The sequence below is a fragment of the Vidua chalybeata genome, chromosome 22 (genome assembly GCF_026979565.1).
Source record: "Vidua chalybeata isolate OUT-0048 chromosome 22, bVidCha1 merged haplotype, whole genome shotgun sequence".
Classification (NCBI taxonomy): domain Eukaryota; kingdom Metazoa; phylum Chordata; class Aves; order Passeriformes; family Viduidae; genus Vidua; species Vidua chalybeata.
In genome coordinates this window covers 1201721-1220833 of record NC_071551.1, presented here as the reverse complement: position 1 = coordinate 1220833, position 19113 = coordinate 1201721, and the positions used below count along the sequence as shown (strand labels likewise).

Here is a 19113-nt window from a genome sequence, read left to right as displayed (position 1 = left end):
TACAGAGAATGTGCTCTAGATCTTTAAGGGATAACGTTTTCCAGAGCCCCCTCTGATCACTCAGTGACTCTGGGATTTAAAAGCAGCAGAATGATTTCTCCAAAGGAAGCTGAACATTAAAAACAATTACCCTGAACTATTCCATCCCCTTGGAAAAGGTTTAATGCACCAGGACCTGAGGTGAGGCTGTCAGGATCCATTGAGACACAGCAACACAACCCTTTATGAAGTGCCTCACAATCCAGCTGCTCACCAGTGCTTCCTTCATCCCAAAAACCAGTGTTTTCCAGGGAGCCCAGCAGCCTGAAAATGAGTAAGTGTGAAGTGAGACTACACTGACCTGCACTGAGCATTTGTTTTTGCCAATAGAAGACTACATTTCTGGGTTGGTTTTAAACACTGCCTTCTGGAACTTAATTTTCAGGATGAAAATTAAAGAATTACTTTGGAGGCTTCAAGTTATCTTTCCCCTCATGATATTTTCCAGAGCTGTTTGGAAACAGGAGGGTGGAGCTGGCACCGCTGGGGCAGTGGTTTCAGAAAGCACTTCTGTAGCTATTTGGGGAAAAAACTGTTGGTATTTTTATAAGTAACTTGATGTGTGGTTCTATTTTGGATACCAACTATGCAGCAATGCAGACTGATTGGAGCAAATTGCAGGGGGAGGAAGAGAAAAGGAAGATCCCCTTACAGAACAAGGGCTGCCTTCTCCAGGGAAACCTCTTGAACCTCCAGGGGCTCAGTTTAAACACGTGCCTTGTAAGATAAGATTTAAAAAGCCATTTAGATTTTATATGGAAGAGAAAATAATGGTTAATTGTGATTGCTCTGTGATATGTGAAGGAATTGAACCAAACCAATTAAAAGTAAAACCTTTCCATCGTGACTCTAGATGAAAACCAGTGGTACTTTTAAGATAAAGACCTGTACCAACAACAACTTAATTAAATTTTTGCCAAGTTCAAGAATTTTTCATTTCTGTTTGTGGCTTTGGTCTGTAATTGACTTGCAAAAGAACTTCCAGTTTTATGAAGCAGCAGAGCCTCCTCCACCCCGATAAAGAAAATTGCCAGAACTTCAACAAATCAAAACAAATAATCACAGCTAAAAATTGCCTCCCAGTGTGACTGGGGACATTAGCACTTGACAAACACCCTGGAGTTTTTTTCACAAGGCTTCTAGAGAATGCCTTGCAAGCAGCCTACACACCATTTGCAAGCCAAAAATTCATTCTAGTAGGTTTGGAGACATTCAGAGTTCCTGCTGGCTCCTCAAAGCTGCAGCAGGCTGCAGGATGGGCTGAAGCCCCACAAGGCAGCGGGAACCCTTCCTACAACCTCTTCCTCCAAAATTAGCAAATATATACATATATAAACAAGGGTGAAATCCTTCCCCGGGATGGTGGGCAGGCCCTGGCACAGGCTGCCCCAAGAAGCTGTGGCTGCCCCTGGATCCCTGGAAGTGTCCAGGGCCAGGCTGGACAGGGCTTGGAGCAGCCTGGGGTAGTGGAAGGTGTCCCTGCCATGGCAGGGGGTGGGACTGAGTGAACTTTAATATTCTTCCCAATCCAAACCGTCCTGCAATTCTCATTATTCTCATTATCAACCCACTGTGCGGAATAACTTCTTGAATGTGACTGAATGATCTTGCTGAGATTATTTGGTTCCTTTTCTCAAATAAACAAGAATGTGGGGGGCCCAGATTGCTCTTAAAATGAGGTAATTCTTGGGATATTCATAGGGATTGACACCAGCTGTCACACACCTGTATCTCATTTCAGGCCCTGAAGAACAGCCGAGGCCAGAGAGTAAAAATCACAGAATTATTAATGTTGGAGGGGATTTCTGGAGATCATTCGTTTCAACCTCCCTGCCAAGGCAGGCACACCTGGAGCAGGTGACACAGGAATGCCCAGCGAGGGAGATTCCACACCCTCCCTGGGCACCTGTTCCACAGCTCTGCCGCCCTCACGGCGTGTTCCTCCTCCTGCTGAGGTGATGCAGGAGCTGTGCAGGATGTAGGACAGGGATGTGTAGGATGTGCATCCAGTGCTGTACCCAACGCTGCAGTGAGAAACCTGGCCCTGCAGCACAGCCCGGCTCTTACCATGGATGAGGCGAGAGCCCTGCGGGCAGGGGGGCGGCGGGCGCGGGCCCAACCCGGGCGCCTGCGAGGAGGCAGGGATGCTGCCATAGCCTGAGGGAGACGAGGACTAACAAGGACACAGCGGGAGCTCTAGGCGGAGAGATGGAGTCCGGGACGGGCTGGGGACGTGGCGAGCCCGGTCTTACTGGGGGAAATGGCGTTTGGGCCGGATCCTACGGGGAAAAAGGGGATTTTGGGCCGAGCCCAAGGTCGGGCGCGGCGGCCATGACACCCGTCCGTCGGTTACCACGGCAACGACAGCGAAATCTCGCGAGATCTGCCGGCGCGGGCGATAGGTGGAACACCAGGTCTCGCGAGAGTTGCTCGGGGGAGGAGGTGAGGGGACGGGCAAGATGGCGTCGGAGGGCGATCTGGGCAGGAAGTGGGACCGGTGTGTGGCAGACTCCGCCGTCAAGCTGGGTAAGGGCGGTACGGACACGGCGGAGCGGGAGGGCCCGGAGAAGAGCGGTGGTGGTCCCCCCGGGCTCCCCGAGCCTGGGAGAGCGGCCGCCGGCGTGTCCCCGCGGCTCGGGGCCCACTGTCCCCCGCCGCCCCAGGTTCGCCTTAGAGCGGTTGTGAGCCCGGGAGGGGCTCAGGGTGTCCGGAGGATCCGCCCTCATCGCTGCCCCCGGCGTCGGGTAGAGCCGGCGGCCCCGGGCCTGGCAAGGTGACCTTGGCCGCGGGCTCGGACCCCTGCCGGGCCCGCTCCCGGTTCTGCGCCCCGGCCCGGCCCCGGCTTACCGCGATCCGGGCGTGTTTGACCTCTGGCTACTCCCTGTGGTGAAGGTAAGAGGTTTCCGTGGGAAATCTGGCCTCCGTAGGAAATCTGGGCGGCCTCCCAGCCGGAATGAATGACCGGCGGACAGGCACGACCGGCTCCTGGCGTGCCGCGACCTCGGCCGCCTTCGGCTTTGCTGCGGCGGGGCTTTGGAGTCAGTCTGGCAGAGCTGCTCACCCCGCTCCGTGTGCGAGGGGCTGCGATTATTAAGAGCAATAGGCAGCGTGACACGCTGAGGGCTTTGGCACGTGTCGCTTAGTACAGCGTGTGGAGTGTGACATTGAGAGGCGCCGTCCGTGTCCCAGCCCTGGAGTTCTGCCTTTTCGTCACGCAGGGGAACAGTTCTGTTGGGTTTTCTTCCGTATTTATTTCCTTAAAGTGAGAGTTATGCACAAGCCTCAGTTTTCTGCAGCAAACCATTGACGAGGTTTCACTGAGTGCTGTGAGTTTTAGGGGTGGTGGTGGCTGTGGTGGCAGCACCGTGCTCACCCTGTGACTGGCTGCAAAGTGACACCGGGCAGAGCATGTGGCTTCACAAAATGTGTTTACAAACCCAGATTTTCAAATGCAATGTGTAAAGCAAGAAATGCAGTGTCTGACACAGAAGATATTCGTTCCATGTTGGTGCAGATGTCTCTTTTAGAAACGTAAATAATGTCTGGGAAATGTGAATGTTTATTTCTTGTAGCTGCAGTGGCCTTGTGCTTGAAAGCTGATGAGGAACTCGGGGGTTTTAGTTGCCTAATACTTTTCCATTAGAAAAGATGTTTAATAATTTTAAGTAAACTGAAACTTCCATTGTTTATAACAGACCTTTGAAAAGTGTCAAGTGCTCCAGAGCAGTGTTTTTCCTTATGAAATTCTATTCAGGTTTGTCTGACAAACATATTTGGACATGTTTATGTTTCCATAGCATTGGTTGCTTTATCATAAAATATTAAGTATGCCAAATTATAAACAAGAACTTGTTCCACACTGCAGCTGTACATGTCAGACTCCTGTACATCCTCTGCCCTGGAGGCTGAAGGAAGTGGATGTAGGGTTGATTTCATAGAATCCCAGGCTGGTTTGTGCTGGAAGGGACCTCACAACTCATCTTGTCCCACCCCATCCCACGGGCAGGGACACCTTCCACTATCCCAGGCTGCTCCCAGCCCTGTCCAGCCTGGCCTTGGACACTTCCAGGGATCCAGGGGCAACCACAGCTGCTCTGGGCAATCTGTGTCAGGGCTTGCCCACCCTCACAGGGAAGAATTTTTTCACATTATCCATTATCCCAATGCCTCTGTCATTGGGAAGCCATTTCCCCTTGTCCTGTCTCTCCAGGCCCTTGCAAACAGTTTCTTTCTCTCTTTCCTGTCAGCTCCCTTCAGGTACTGGAAGGCTGCAATGAGGTCACCCCAAAACCTCCTTTTTTTCAGGCTGAACAATCCCAATTCTCTCTCTTTCCTCCCAGCAGACCTGTTCCATCCCTCTGATCTTCCTGGTGCCTCCTCTGGATTCTCTCCAGCAGCTCCAGGTCCTTCCAGGGCTGGGGCAGCTCTGCAGGTGGGGTCTCACCTGAGTGGGGCAGAGGGGCAGAGTCGCCCCTTTCCTCCTGCCCATGCTGGGGGATCAGCCTGGGACATGGGCAATTTCTGCCTGGCTCATGTCCAGCTCTCACCCACAGCACCCCCAGGTCCTTCTCTCTAGGGCTGCTCCTGATCTCTTCATCCCTCAGCCTGGATTGATCCTGGGGGTTGTCCTGACCCACATGCAGCACCTGCTCTTGTTAAACCTCACGGGATTCCCATGGGCCACTCCTGGAGCTTGCCCAGGTCCTTCTGGACAGCCCTGTCCTTCAGGTGTGTGCACCACTGAGCTTGGTGCCTGTCACTGCCCTCCTGGCTCTGCAGTGGGCTTTTGGTTTCCATTCGGTGTTTTCTTCCATCCTGCAGTGGCACAGGAGAGCGAGAACCTGCTGTGCCCTGTGCACTGGTGCTCTAGTCTAAGGGTTCCCAGTGTTGGCTTCACGAGGATGCTGAGGAGAGATCTCAGTCAAGTTCATGTTTTTCATCAGACTGCCCAAAAAGGTCACCTGTGCTGCATCTCTTTATCTTCACACCAAACCCAGTGGGGTGGGCTCAGACACGTGTTTCTCTTCATGTGAAGGCACTTTTCTGGTTTGTGTGCTTTTACAGTTGATCAGTAGCTGAAGCATTTGTGTTGGCAACCTCCTGCATGAATTGTGTGCTGACAACACACATTTTTCCATGGTATCCCAGTGGGAATGATTGTTTTCTCTGCAGGGACATTAAAACTGTGAGTGGTTGTGCTGATTGGTTTTGTAATATTACTGCAAAGTTTGCTGGAGTTTCCAATATAAATTATCAAGGGTGGTTGTTGTACTGGAAAGAAAGAAGGAAAGAAAATAATTTTTTTTACTTGAGGATTTAGTTGTCACACGGGATACAGGATTTGGTAAACGTCTTTTTTTGTCCAACTTTTCCCTTTGGTGGCCGCAATTTCCTTCCCAAACGCTCCTTTACATCCTTCCCTCCCTACAGCCAGGGAGATCTTCCCAGCCAATGGCTGGGGAAAAACAAACATTGTGATTAGCCCAGTGTTTTCCCATTCCAGACTCTCTAAATAAAGGAAAGCGCTGAATTTCTGGAGCCAACATTTCCCAGTGTCTGTGAGAGCTGTGGACAGATAACTCCTGTGGATTAGTGTGAGGGCTGGTGGGACATGGGAAACAGAAGAGGGAGAGAAGAGGAGGTAGAGCTCTCAGGCTGGCTTTATTAGCAAAAATGTGGTTTAAACTCCAGCTGGGACTGTGCTGCCTGTCCTTAGCCCATCAGGATTCCCTGTGTAAGTTGGGGTTTGTCCTTAGCTCTGTTTGGACTTGTGCAATACTGTTTTAGTTGGAGACCAGGCTCCTGAGAAAACTTGATCTCCTGCCACTAAAACTTCCAAAATAAATATTTATCTTGTGTTGCATCTTTTGAAATGCTGTATTATGTTTTTGAGTTTTTGGTCACTACCTGTGTGGATCTTGTAATTTAGTATTAACTTTTTCCTGTTAGTTCCAAACAGAGGATGTCGTTAGGACAGGATTTAATTTCAAAGAGTAGGTAAACCTTTTTATGCCTGCTCAGAACATTGAGCCATTGTTAAATGGAGCTTGTGGTCACCTCATTTTTATTAGGATGATATTTATTTGTTTTGCTAATGATGAGGCTGTATCCAGGTGGTTTTGTTCCTCTTCCATTCCAGATGTAGTTGAGAGCACAGTGTTTGTGTGCAGAGGGCTAGCTTGTGCTTTCTTAGCTGACCGGGGGTTTCTGACAAACAATCCAGGCCCTGCTGGCTCAAACCCAGGCAGACATTTAAATAATTTAACTTTCTGTTCCTGTTTTTCATTCTGATGCTGATTTTCAAGCAGAAAAGTTACTTGTTACTTTCTTACAGAAAACCTGTTTGTTTGGAGTGTGGGAACAGAGACTTGAACTGGCTTTCTTTTCCTTCCCAGCTTGCAAGCCTTCCTCAATTCCTGTGTGCTCTCCTGCCTTCACTGCCATTTCTTCCTTTTCAGCAGTAGAGCTCTGCAGAGGAGGGCTGATGAAGTAAACACTGCTGTGGTCTTCCTCCATCCTGCAGCCTCCAAAGCCTGTTCAAAGGGTTGGTTTGTTTGTTTAACTGATTGATAGTTCATGGCTGTTTATTTGGAAAGGCAATTACTCACAAGAGATTGACAGAGGTGTTTTTTTTTGTTGAAAGGCTGTAATTTTGGACAAATTATTATTATGTGCTGTTTCCAGGGACAGAGAGGCAATAAAGAGCAGTGTGGAAGAGAGGGAGTTTTATGTGCCCACACGCCTTGGTTTGTTTTAAGCTGTTGTTGTTTTAAATGGGTTGAACGCAGTAATTTTCCTGATACTGGAAGGTAATCCTAGGGAAGCTGTTTGCTTCTTGACCAATGTGTGTGAAGTTGCTGTGTTGAAGTTTCTTTTTTTTTTTTTTTTTCAGGAGAGAAATGTTTTGATGTATGTCTGTGATAGACCAAAATTCAGCCTGGAAGCTTGTAAATAGCCCAGTGTAGTGATTTCATTTTCCTCTAATCCTCTGTTTTGACATCTGAAAATAAAATGCTTCTAATTTCCATTTAATAGGGATTTTTTTAAAGACAAAAGGGCACTTTGAATTCTGCAACTGTTAACATGATTTCTGCTGCCTTTCATCATCTGGCCTGCTTGAATTAACTGTTCTGTTAATGGCAAGGATGAAATTGTATTGTTTGTGTCATTCCACAGATTGGATATTTCAGAAAGAATTATTGTATGGATTGCAATGTCAGTACTTTTAAATAATCCTTCACATGGTTATGAATAGGATAAAGTCAGTCTGTATAATGATAAAACTTGACTACACTTTCTGAAAACTGGATTAGACTTAGTCTAAATATACAAAAATCCTGAAATTCCTGTTTTGAAGTGTTTTTTTGCTTGGCAGTTGTATCATGGCCATCCAGTCTTAGCTACCAGGCAGGAAGGCTTGTTCCAAACTCCTTTGGGGTTTTGTTTTTAGTGCTGGAGAACATGGATATTATGTGAGCGCACAGCTGCATTGTTGTGTGAGCTTTGTTGGAACCCCAAGTTATTTTTCCTGGTTGTGCAGAAGATCCAGCTCTACTAGTTTTGTCTTGCAGCAGACCAAGCAGTGTAAATATGAACTGCTCATGGCTCAGGCTGTGCAGGGAGGCAGTACAGACAACAAAAAATGTTTTCCTTGGAAGAGGTGGGCAAATGCTGTTCTGAGAATAGGCTTTTGGTCCAAAAGCTAACAGCAATTTTTAGTTATGATGTTAGCAGAGCTCTGAATACAATGTCCATTTACAAATTAAGTGGGTATTCTCTTCTGTTGGAAGAAAGAAGAAACTCTTTAGGGATCCAGGTCTCCCCCTAAGAGCATTGTGCCCTGCTCTTCCCTTGGTTGGCACTCTGGATGAGTCAGGGAGCTGTGTGTGCTGGGGTGTGCCTCACCAGCTGTGCCAGCCTGCTCTTGGTGGCCCTTGGAGCAAGAGAACCTGAGAGAAGAGCTGTGACAATCCATCTGCAGCCTGTGCAAACCCCAGACCTCCTAAGCTCTGCTCCATGGGAAATGAGCCCAAAATGCCCCGACTTCCTGAACCTCTGCATTAGTGCATTGATAAGATGCCAGCTCTGCCTTTTTTGGAGGTGGCATGCAGTGGCAGTGCCCAGGGGAAAGGGACTGTAGCCAAGTGATATCCTGAAGTTTGGTCCTTGTGAAGTTCCAGCAGTAGTGGGAACAAGACTGTTGTTTTTTTATATCAGAAACAGTTTTCTGAGAAAATCCTTTCAGGGCTGCTGGCACTTCCTTGGTGATAATAAATGAATAGTGAGAGGTTTGAGAAGGATCAGGCTCCTTTTCTCTTCATTCCTGCCAGTGAGATGCCCCTGAAACTCTTCTTGCTCTCAGTTGCCTCTGTTTCTGAGCTGGGCCAACAGACGTCAGTACTGGCCAGCCTGTGTTGGTGGGTGTGAAGCAGCAGCATTGCCAACCCTCACAGCTGGACTGCAAAAGCCCTGAGTGTGGTATTTGCTCCTGCTAAATCTTTCTTTTCAGCAATGTTACTGTTTTTATTAGCCGAACATGTAATTGCAGTAAGACAAGGTCGAGTTTCCTGTCAGAGGGGTATTTTCCGTGTTATAAGAATATAGCTGATTTCTTATCTAGGAGCTTCTAGCACAGCCCTAATTTGTCTAAAAGCTTGGTGCATCATTGATCACAGAATCCCAGAATGGTTTGGGATGGGGGCCATCTAAAGCTCACCCAGTCCAACCTGGCCCTGGACACTTCCAGGGTTGGGGCAGTCACAGCTTCTCTGGGAAATCTGTGCCAGGGCCTCCCCACCTTCACAGGGAATTTGCACTACGTCATCATAGAGCAGCTTCCACTCCTGTCCCCTTCCCCTTTTAAAGGAGGGAGAAGCCGTTTGTGCCCTCAGGTCTGTCTCACAGTTCACTCACCAGTGTGTGGTGTGAGGCTGGAGTTTCTGGCCCAGTGTCACTGTGGTTCCTTGGGCCACCCCGGGCCCTTGGTGCTGCTGCCTGTGCCTCTGCAGCAGTGCTGATGTTTACCCAGGCTTTGCCTTTGAGCAGCACTCTACCTGACCCTGAGTGCTTAAGGGTGAAAGCAACCCCTGAAAGCATGTTGGGATTTTTGATTATAGTGATATTTGGATATTAATAGTTTGTTATTCCAGTTTTTCTCTGTTACTACAGTCAGATGCTAGTATAAAACAAAACTCTCTTTTTTCTGTTTCTTTCTTGAGTACTTGGTATATAGTTTCACTGTGTTTTCTTCTAGTGTCCATGCTCATTTTTCTGTCTGCTCTGCAAACAATCCACACCACAGGGGAGATGGGAATGAAAGCTTCAAAGTTGTTGTTTGAAGAAAATCTGACTCCTGCCACTAAGACCTTGCAAAGAGTCTGCTTAAAATTAATTCTCTCCGTAAATAAGTGATTTCATGGTCTCGGATTTCTAACTGGTGCTAAGTGCTGCCCTGTGAAGGCCCTGGTGTATGAAGGCAACTTCCCTCCATGTTTTTACAAAGCAATTCTTTATGTATCTTGTCAGAGTGGGATTGGAGGCTGAAGCTTTCAGTTTTGTATTAACGTGTGTGGAATGGCAAAGGAAAAGAATAGTTTTCATTTTGGATTAAGTAATTGAAAACCTTCCAGCTTCTATAGTAACAGCAACACATCTGCCAGATGTCAGTGAGCATATTTTAATCCTTCTATTTTAAGTTTCAAGCTATTGAAGCAAAGTACATCTAGGTGTGGCTGTGTTAGTAGCTGCCTCAGCCTGTAGCTACTTGGGTAGCCTAGGAAAGAACCGTGTAGTATCACTGTTGGAGTGACTGCTGATTAAATTTATAGAAAAGGCTTTTCCCAGATGTTCTTACAGGGTAGGAGCCCATCCTGAAGATTTGTGTTTCTCTCTGAGACACTTTTATGATGTCCTGTTGGGTATACAGCGTGCGCTCTCCTGCGTGTTAGATTGATTGGAGGTACCGGGACGTTTTTCTTGGAAGGTGTAAGAGGCAAAAAATGGAGAAAGAAGAAGTTTTAGTGCCTGGGCTTGCTGCCTAATGCCAATTCCATGTGGCTGAGCATGGTGGGGAGCAGGGCTGAGTTGTCCACACAAGTGTCCTGTCCCCTGTTGACACTGTAAATGAGTTTAGGCTGAAGTGATGAATGTGGGGTGGAAGAGGCTGTTTTTCTAGTTAAACATTTTAAACTGTCAGAGAAGGTGAAAAATGGGTCGTACTCTTTCCTGTGGCCTTCTCCTCCAAAGAGTCTGTCAGGCAAGAAAGGGAGGGAAAATGTGCCTGGCGTGGATCAAGCCCTTTGCTTTTCCATGTTCGTTTGTTTTTATTGTAAGATAAACCTTTAATGTTTTATTGTTATGAAGTTAAAGCCTGGCCTAGAGGTGCTGATCTTTAGGAGGAACAGCTGGAGCGTCCCCTGGTCAGGTGGGAGGCTCTTTGAAGCGACATGTTGCCTCTTTAAGAGGAAATGGAGCATGTGAGAACTTAAACCTGTAAAACTCATCATCAGCTCTGCCATTGTTTATCTCTGGTGTAACTTTATATAGAATTAAAGTGAAATGCATTACTTTGCTCCCGAGGCAAGATGGTTTTGCTCCCCCTTGGTCTTGGAGACACAGGAAATGACCACATAACCACAAATACTTTCTAGTGGAATGAAGATGAGTGACAAACTTCCCGCAGAAAGAGATTCTTAACCAGGCGGGCTAAAGAATTAAATGTAGCTGAAGGTTCTGGTTTTAAGTGAAAACCAACTTCTAACTGTTCAAACCGAGTAGAAAAGAGCAAATGTTGTACATGCAGTGGCTCGTATGAGGGGCAGAGCTGGTGTTCCTAGTGGACAGAGTGTTGTGATCACAATGGTTTTGGGTTCAGGCTGGGTCTGTACCTCAGTCAGGAAAGGAGTGACCCAAGCTGCCTGTGAAATTAGGAAAGCTAAGGTACTTTTTCGGCTTTGTTTCTCAGGTTGCCTTCTTGCACAGAAGGCCAGAACCCATTAGCTGTCAGATCGCCTCCTTCACTTCTCTGTAGCATTTTCATTACTTAAAGCAAGGTCTTAGCTATCTTCCCATCATTTTCTGATACTCACTGTCAATGTGGACTCCTTACAGCTGGAATAAAGTGCAGTGGTAGCCTCTAAAATTGCACAAAAATGCATTTGCATGAAGAACAACAATCCTTTCAAATGAGCTGCTTCAGAAAAAGCTTTCCTAAGACAGAGTACTTTTTCCTAAGTCAGTCATGCTGGACCACATCTGTTTAACAGTGGTGTTAGTGTGGGGGAAGGCCTAGTTTGTGTTTTAGGCTTAGTCTGAATTGCAGTTGACATAAATAATAAATTTTTCACCTTTTAAGTGTATCCTGTAGCTTCCCCCATGGCCAACAGGAAGCAGCATTGATGGCATGTGAATGCAGCCCTTACAGAGGGGCTGTAATGTGAGAGAACATCTGAAGGAGGTGAAGAGAGTACGAGAGAATGATAATTTCTGGAAGTAAATTGAAAGAAACTATATTAATTATAGCTGCTTCCTTAGTGCAGGGTTGTGTTAAGACAAGACAGAAAGCAGTTCACCACCAGGCTGGTGAGAAGAATGTGGGTTTGACTGGTAACATGGAAAATGTGGTGACATTAGAAACTGCCCAGGCTATGCATTGAGATGATGCAGGATTTGTCATCCTGTAAATAATTTCTCATTGATTAGCTAAGCTGTTTGGATTGGCAGAGGGATCTTCCCAGGGACAGGAAGCGTAGGACCAGGATTGCTCCCTCATGGCAGGGCTGCTGGGCTGGGCACTTCAAATAGTCCTGGTGCTGTCTGAGCAGAGAGAATTCCCCCACCAAGTCCTCATCAGCCCAAACCCATCAGCTCAGTATGGGTTGTGGGAACGGGCTGGCAGAGGATCCAGGCCAGGGCGCCAAACAGATGGATTCTGGAAGATTGTAATTATCCTTGATGGCATAAACACTGCAGGAGAGCCAGCACCAGCTGGACTGCAGCAAAGGTAGGGCAGGAAGGCTCTGCTGGGAGGGGGCTGGGGGCTTAGAGGGGTGAGCTGTGGCTCTGAGGAAGGCCTGATGTCTCTTCCAGGCTCTGGGCGAACATTGCTCAGCGCACGGGTCTGAATGAGCTGCTCCAAGGAGTGTCTCTTACTGTCTGAAAGGCACAAAAACCCTGAGGCTCTGAGCAGACACCTGAGGATCCCAGACTTTCCCTTAGCTGTGCAAATGATTAGGGTGAAAACCTGACCTTCAGTGCAGCGCCCGAGCTCTGAAATGTCTGGGGGAGTTATGTCAGGATTGCTTGGCGGGCGGTCAAAGCTCTTCCTGCATGTTTTGTAAGCCTACTCCGAAGTTGTGATGGCCTGGTAAAGTAGTTACCTCTGGCACAACTGAAAATCTGTAGTAAAATGAAAATGGTTTTCAAACCCTTTTCCAGCTCTCAGCAAATACAGAGAGTAAAGTCCTAACAGAGAGTGAACATGAGGCGCTTTGCTCAGATCACATTTGCTTACCTCTGTCCTAATATTCAGGGGCTTATTGTCAACAAAACACACGGGATGCTTAGTTAATGTACGAGGTGGTGCATCCTAATGTACTGAGGATGTCAAGTATTCTTTGAGTAATCTGTTCTTCAGTAGAAACTATCAATGTACTTTTTACAAGGAAAAAAATTTGAAGAGCACAAGGAAACTTAAAAAAAAAAGAAACAGCATTGTATATGCCACGAGAGTACAGGATTCCTTGGCATTCTTCTGTACTCAACCCACTTACTAATGCATTCAACAGGATCATGTGCTTTTAGGAATATAAAAAAAGCATGTATTTTAATTAACAAACTCATAATATTTAATTTCTTGTATTGAAAGGAGAGAGTTGAAACCTATAATAGGATGTGTTTGCTGCAAAATAAATCTGAAGCTGTTGGTTTGTTTTTTAATGAGGATGTACATGACTGATTTTTCTTCTTTTTTCAAACTTTTGTACTTCCATGCCTTATATAAAATTCTTCTCTTCAGTGGACATAATTAAAGGTGGAATTTGCCCACACAGCTGCAAGTTTTCACTGTGATATTTATTGGGTCCTGAGAGGAGTTTTGCAGACTTGCCTGACATACAAAATCATGAGCTCACCTTCCAAGGAAAGCAAAAATTTATTTTTAAATATGCTGAGTTTTTTTAGTGGCGCTGAATAATTTCATTTCAACGGCTGCAGTTATTTCTATGTATAGTATAAGGATGTGAAAAGTCATTCATTCCTAATGTGTTTAAATATGCTCCATAATGAATGTTGTGGATATGAAAGATAAGCAGCCTGGAGCTTTCTTTGTAAGGTATAGGGTAACAGAAAGCTTCAAAGTTCTGCTGCCCTCGGGACACACATTGAAGCACTTAAAGTAGTGAGATAAACGAAATACAATGAGATCTTCATCTGCAGAATCTGAAGCTCAAGGACACAATAAGTTTTCATTTAAGTATTTCTCATTTGCTGACAATGAGCCAAATAAATTTTAATTCTACATTATAGATGTGACAGAAATTCAGGAACTTTCCCTAGGATGAGAGTCTTTTTTTTCCCCAGATATTTCTGATAATGTACTTATTACATACGTTGGGATTATAATGTGAATTAGCTGCTTACAGTTACTTAAGAAAACAAGAATTGTTTTTTTCAGGTTTGTTATGTAAGAACTCTCTGGTTTGGTGTGCTGAAATAACATGGTAGCTGGGTAGTCATAGTCTGATGTTCATACTCTGATATTCCTGAGTTGGAATAAAGAAATTACTGTAAAGAACTAAATAATTTTCCATTACTTTACTTTATCTTTGTCCTCACCCGCTGCATTTCTTCTTACAGGTGCTGGATTTGGATTAGGAATTGTTTTCTCAGTCATCTTCTTCAAAGTAAGTGCACTGCATTAATCTTGGCCGCCTGGCTTCTCACTTTACATCTCTTGTGGGTATAGCTAGAAGTCTTTGAGGCATGTAAAAGTTAATCAGCTTGTTAGACCAATTCTTCCATTGTTTGGCCTGTCTCTTCCACTGAAATGGAGTTCCCAAAACTTTCAGCTGTTGTGTAACAAAGGTGTTATCCATGGCACCTCCCTGAGCTCCTCCTGTGCTCAGCTCAAATCCTAGAGCGGCAGGAGAGCCTGAGCCAAATCACTGGAGCTGTGTGTCTAGACATCAGTTTGTGCCAGCCTCGCCAGGGCTTTCAAACTGGTCTTGGTTCTTCAGCTGTGCCTTAAAACAGAATAATTTTCAGTAATACCTTGAATTCAGACATTGCTCTCTGTTAAATTCTAAACACGTGTTACTGTTCCTCTTCTGTAGTGGGCTGGTTTGGAGGATTTTAGAACTTTTTTCAGAATGCATCTTCTAGTAATTTGTTCTTTCTTGGTGCTTATAGACTATATAACAAACAGCTTTCTTGACTTTTTCCTCTGTGCTTGCCTCTTCCACAGGAAAGACATGGCCTATTGCATTTGGGTCAGGGATGGGGTTAGGAATGGCTTATTCCAATTGTCAACACGACTTCCAATCTCCATATCTTCTCCATGGTAAATTTGTAAAAGTAAGTATCAGCGTGTCCTGGTTGGACACTGGCCCAAAGCCAGGTACCCAGGAAAGCCTGGATTACCCTCCCCTGTTACAGCTGGGTAGAGGAGAGAGAAAAGGGTTCATGAATTGAGGTAAGGACCGGGAGAAAAACGCTTCAAGGGCAAAACAAATTCAACTTAAAGCTGCAAACTGAATTTATTACTAACAAAATCAGAGGAGGATAATGAGAAGTAAAAGAAGGCCTTGAAACACTTTTTCCCCCCCAGCCCGTCCCTCCTTCCCACCGACAGCGCAGGGGGACAGGAGGGTGGGGATCTTGGTCAGTTCATCAGCCGAGGTTTTCTTCCTTTGCTCCAGGAGAGGAGTCCTTCCCCTGTGAGACCTTGGGGTCCCTCCCATGGGAGACAGTTCTCCATGAACTTCTCCAGTGTGAGTCCAATCTTACGAGCAGCAGTCCTCCCAAAACTGCTGCAACATGAATTCCCCCCATGGGCAAATAGTCCTCCCAAAACTGCTGCAGCGTGGGTCACTCTTCCCTGGGGTGCAGTCCTCCAAGGTCAGGCTGCTCCAGCCTGGAAGCAGGGCTCTCTCCCCATGGGGTCTTCCATTGGAACACAGCCTCCTCCAGGCATCCATCCACTCCAGTGTGGGCACCTCTGCCACGGGCTGGGGGTGGATCTCTGCATCCCCTGGGGATCCCCATGGGCTGGGGGTGGATCTCTGCATCCCCTGGGGATCCCCATGGGCTGGGGGTGGATCTCTGCATCCCCCAGGGATCCCCATGGGCTGCAGGGGCACAGCTGCTCCAGCTTGGTCTCACCACAGCCTGCAGAGGAATCTCGACTCCGGCACCTGGAGCACCTCCTCCCCCTCCTTCTCCACTGACTTGGTGTTTCCATGTTGTTTCCTTCACATGTTCTCATTTCCTCCTCCTCCTCCTCTGGCTAGAAGAGCTGTGCACCTTTGTTTCGATTTTAAGAAGTTATCACAGAGGCATTCCCATCATCTCTAATTGGCCCAGCCTTGGCCAGCAGCATGTCCCTCTTCAGAGCCATCAGGGATTGGCTCTGCTGGACATGGTGGAAGCTTCCAGCAGCTTCTCACAGAAGCCACTTTTTTGCCCCCCACCCCCACTACCATAAAACAGGCTGTGCAAAAGCAACACACAATGCTACCTGCCATTGGTTGGTAGCTGCTTTATTACAAGTCAGATTATCCATTTACATGGATATTCCTCTGCCTTTCCCAAAGGAGTGCTAGTAGGAAGAACCTTGTCTTGCCAAAGCTGGAATGTTCCCCTGTTCTTTAATATCTGGTGTGTTTAAGAGTAAATTTACTAGACTGAATACATGGAATTAGTTTAACAGATCCTGCAGGTAGCTTTTCCCACAACCTGAAAACACAATAAAAATACGTGTCAGAAAAGCAGAAAAACGAAACTAATATTAAGGTTCTTCAGACTTTAAAGGATGAGCTGTGAAGAAACTAAAAGTCACGTCAGGCACATCAGGTAGATCTGCCTGTGGAAGCGGGTCTTTGATCTTCTGTTGGGTTTGGGCTTTTTTTTTCAATATGAAAACACTGATCACTTTTAAGTTTTGTGGCTTGTTTGTCTGTGTAGTAATGTAGTAGTTAGTCTGGAAAAAATGTACCCTGTAAGGAGTTTTGAAGAGGATGATTTCAATGAGTTCAGTATCAACACTGAAGTAAAATATTTAAAAATATTTTACCATGCTGAAGTAAAATCTTTAAGAATAGGTTGATTAGCAGGAACCATTTGTGCAGTCACAAATTGGCTGCAGTGCACAGTCCACAAACTGACTCCATTAGTATTTTCTTAATTTCTTTATGTGTCAGAGTTGGGGCTGTTCTCATGGTAATTTATCACTGTGGCACCCGGAAACAAAAGGAATATTTGTGTGTGTGTTTTGGATCCCCAGAGCCATGGCCTGGTTAAATGGTTTCAGTGACACTGGTGCAGGGGCATCCACCAGGACATATTTACAGTTACTTCAGCACTTCAGAAAGTGCCGAGGTAAAATACTCTGCCTGGAGCTTCTTGTGCAGGACACAGAGTGCAGAAATCCCTCCTGTATGGCTCCTCTGCCTGGTGCAGGAGGCCTGCAGGCGTTTCCAGGCTTTTCCTGGTGCTTGTAGAGCTGCAAGTTGAGCCCAGTCCTCCTTGATTTACTGGCAGATGAGTTTTTGCCAGTGTTCTACAGCCCTACCAGACATACCTGCTTACAAATATTCTCTCCAGCTGCCTGTTAAAGGGAAATAGTAACAAGACTCTCCAACAAATAAAATCTTTGGAGAGCATTATAGAGGAACTGACTTGGATGCAGCTGATCAGCATTGCCAGCTACTGCCCAGAATCAAAAATCCGTGGCTCTTCTGGTCAGACGTGTTAACATTAAAATGTGTTAGTACTCTACACCATCCTGAGGGTGTTCCTCCAGTTTATGTCTCCAAAAAAAAGCTGGAGTGACATGTCTGTGGCTTCATGTGAGTGATAAATGCACTGCTCATATGTTCTGAGAGAGAATTATTCATTCAAGGATAGTTGTTCCTAGGGATGTTGGGCAGCAGAAAACAGTGTCTGGTCACCCTAGGAAGGGATTTTATTTGGATTAAGGACTAACCTGGAGCAGAGTGGTCCTTGGAAGCATGAGATAACTGGAAGGACACTTCAGATGTCTGCATGGCACAAGATAAATAGTTTCCAGTGCACTGTCTCCATGACTTTCTCTGGCACAAAGAGGCTGAGAGAGGGAAAATGTGCATGAAGCCATCTAATGGTTAAGGTCATTAATTCCCTCCCACATGTCATGTCATGGGTAATGGCTCCAGGATTATTACAACAAAATTTCATTTCTCTTGGTTAGGAACATGGAAGATATTGTTGAATTATCACTCACCTGTTTTTTTCCCTAGAAAAATTTGTTATAACTAAACTTTGTAGGATTTCCTTTACAAAACTGAGTTCTGTTCAAATGCTAACTTGTCAAAATGATAGAATCTGCGAGAAAATCTGCTTTATTAGAGGGAAATGTAACACGGATTAACTTGGAAAAAAAAATATTTCTAGTTTTCTGAGCCTGTCAAGTTCACAGGATCACAGGAGAACTCAAGTTGGAAAGGACTTCAGGGAGGTCATGGGGGTTAGCTGTGAGGTCAGACCAGGTTACTCCAGCCTTTACCCAGTTGGGATTGTTGATTCTTCAAGTTCTTAATTCTGAGTCCTGACTCAGAATGAGAGAGGACAGAGGACCTTCAAGATACTGAATAATCAGGAGATGTCATAGTGACTTTGCAGCTGCTGTGGCTGTAACTTGGGTCATCACACTGCCCATCCTTTGGGTTAGAAATTCCATCATGAAAGCCCAACACCAGTGCAGGAGCCATTCATCTAGACCAAAAGAATACTTAAAGTGTAGAAGAGTTCTAATTTGTAGTCAGAATATTCTGAGGCTTTTAAAGAAATTTGATCAAGTGGTTTTCACTGTGACTTCAGCAGAATTTAAAATCAACACGTCACAATTATTTCAAGGCTTAAAATGCTATGGCTGTGAACTACACAGCCTAGACTTCCTTGCAAAATGGAAAAAATCCTAGTTTTCAGGTTATTTAGCCTGTATTATCACCCAAACCTCACAATCCTGTACTTTGATAGGAATGTGGATTTATATGGATGTGCAAGAACACAAGAAGGCAACTGTAGCCTTTCCTCTTGCTCTTTGTGGCTTTGATTTCAGTGTGATTTCTCTTCAGCTTGTGAATTGTTAACTTGACCAATAATGTGGGGTTTTTTTTGAAGTACCCAGTTTATTAGAATAGAGGGTTATGCATGAAAACATGGCATGCTTCTGGCATGAAAATAGCTGCTTAATCCTTCCATATACAACCTCTTGCTTTAGCAACAGATGAAAACGTTCCCTTACCCTCTGGAAATGCTACAGAGCTCCATGACTTGCTTTACATCCTGCAGCACCTTCCCTGTAAGGAACCCAAATGGTTTTTTAATAATATAAGCCTTCTTGCTTTACAGGAACAGTGACTAATGGCTAAGACTATCCCAGTGGGAAGGAAGGAGAAATCAATGATTATTCCTCAGGAATACTGAAGTGCCCCTGGAATAAGCCAACATTCTTCAGTAACGATCACCAGTAACTCTTTATACTCCAACAAACTGTTTCTGTCTATGAAACAAAGTTCTGTTGCTTGTTTTGTATCGTGTCTGAAAAGTGCAAGGAAGAGCTCTTCTGGGAAATAAATAAAAGAAAAATGGCCTTCTCTGGTGTGTTGACTTTGTATGTAAGTGAGAGAGAGGGAGAATGGAAGGAGAGAGCTTCATTTGGAGTAGCCAGCAGCTGGGACCACCTGGGCCACTGGGAGAGCTCCTCAGCAAAGCCAGCCGTCGCTTGTTCCTGCCCACTCCTGAGAGCAACCCCCATCCACCATCCAGTTCAAAGAAGCATTCCCACCTCATAAATCACCCATTAGACCCCTGCTGTTT

The 19113-nt window shown here is 45.7% G+C and overlaps 2 protein-coding genes and 1 long non-coding RNA gene across 4 annotated transcripts in view; 1 reads left to right on the top strand and 2 right to left on the bottom strand.

The window, feature by feature from the left end:
- The window catches only part of CAPZB (capping actin protein of muscle Z-line subunit beta), a 66702-nt gene extending 64302 nt beyond the window's left edge, over window positions 1-2400 (bottom strand). The window contains exon 1 of one of the 2 annotated variants that reach the window (XM_053963129.1): window positions 2107-2400. In XM_053963129.1, the coding sequence (XP_053819104.1) occupies window positions 2107-2193 (87 nt within the window). In that variant the 5' untranslated portion in view covers window positions 2194-2400. The remainder of the gene's footprint in view (window positions 1-2106) is intronic. The other variant, XM_053963130.1, reaches the window with a different exon arrangement.
- A 60-nt stretch (window positions 2401-2460) lies between these two features.
- MICOS10 (mitochondrial contact site and cristae organizing system subunit 10) lies at window positions 2461-18890 on the top strand. The gene is made up of 4 exons (XM_053963142.1): window positions 2461-2565; window positions 13894-13944; window positions 14501-14610; window positions 18646-18890. Exons 1-4 carry the CDS (start codon window positions 2499-2501, stop codon window positions 18652-18654), a joined length of 237 nt encoding a protein of 78 aa, XP_053819117.1. The 5' UTR covers window positions 2461-2498; the 3' UTR covers window positions 18655-18890.
- On the bottom strand, window positions 15787-17748 carry LOC128799056 (uncharacterized). Its single transcript, XR_008434629.1, has 3 exons — window positions 17516-17748; window positions 17240-17359; window positions 15787-15990 (listed from the first exon to the last, which is right to left on the bottom strand). It is a non-coding gene; the product is annotated as an uncharacterized LOC128799056 (long non-coding RNA).
- Window positions 18891-19113: the final 223 nt, after the last annotated feature.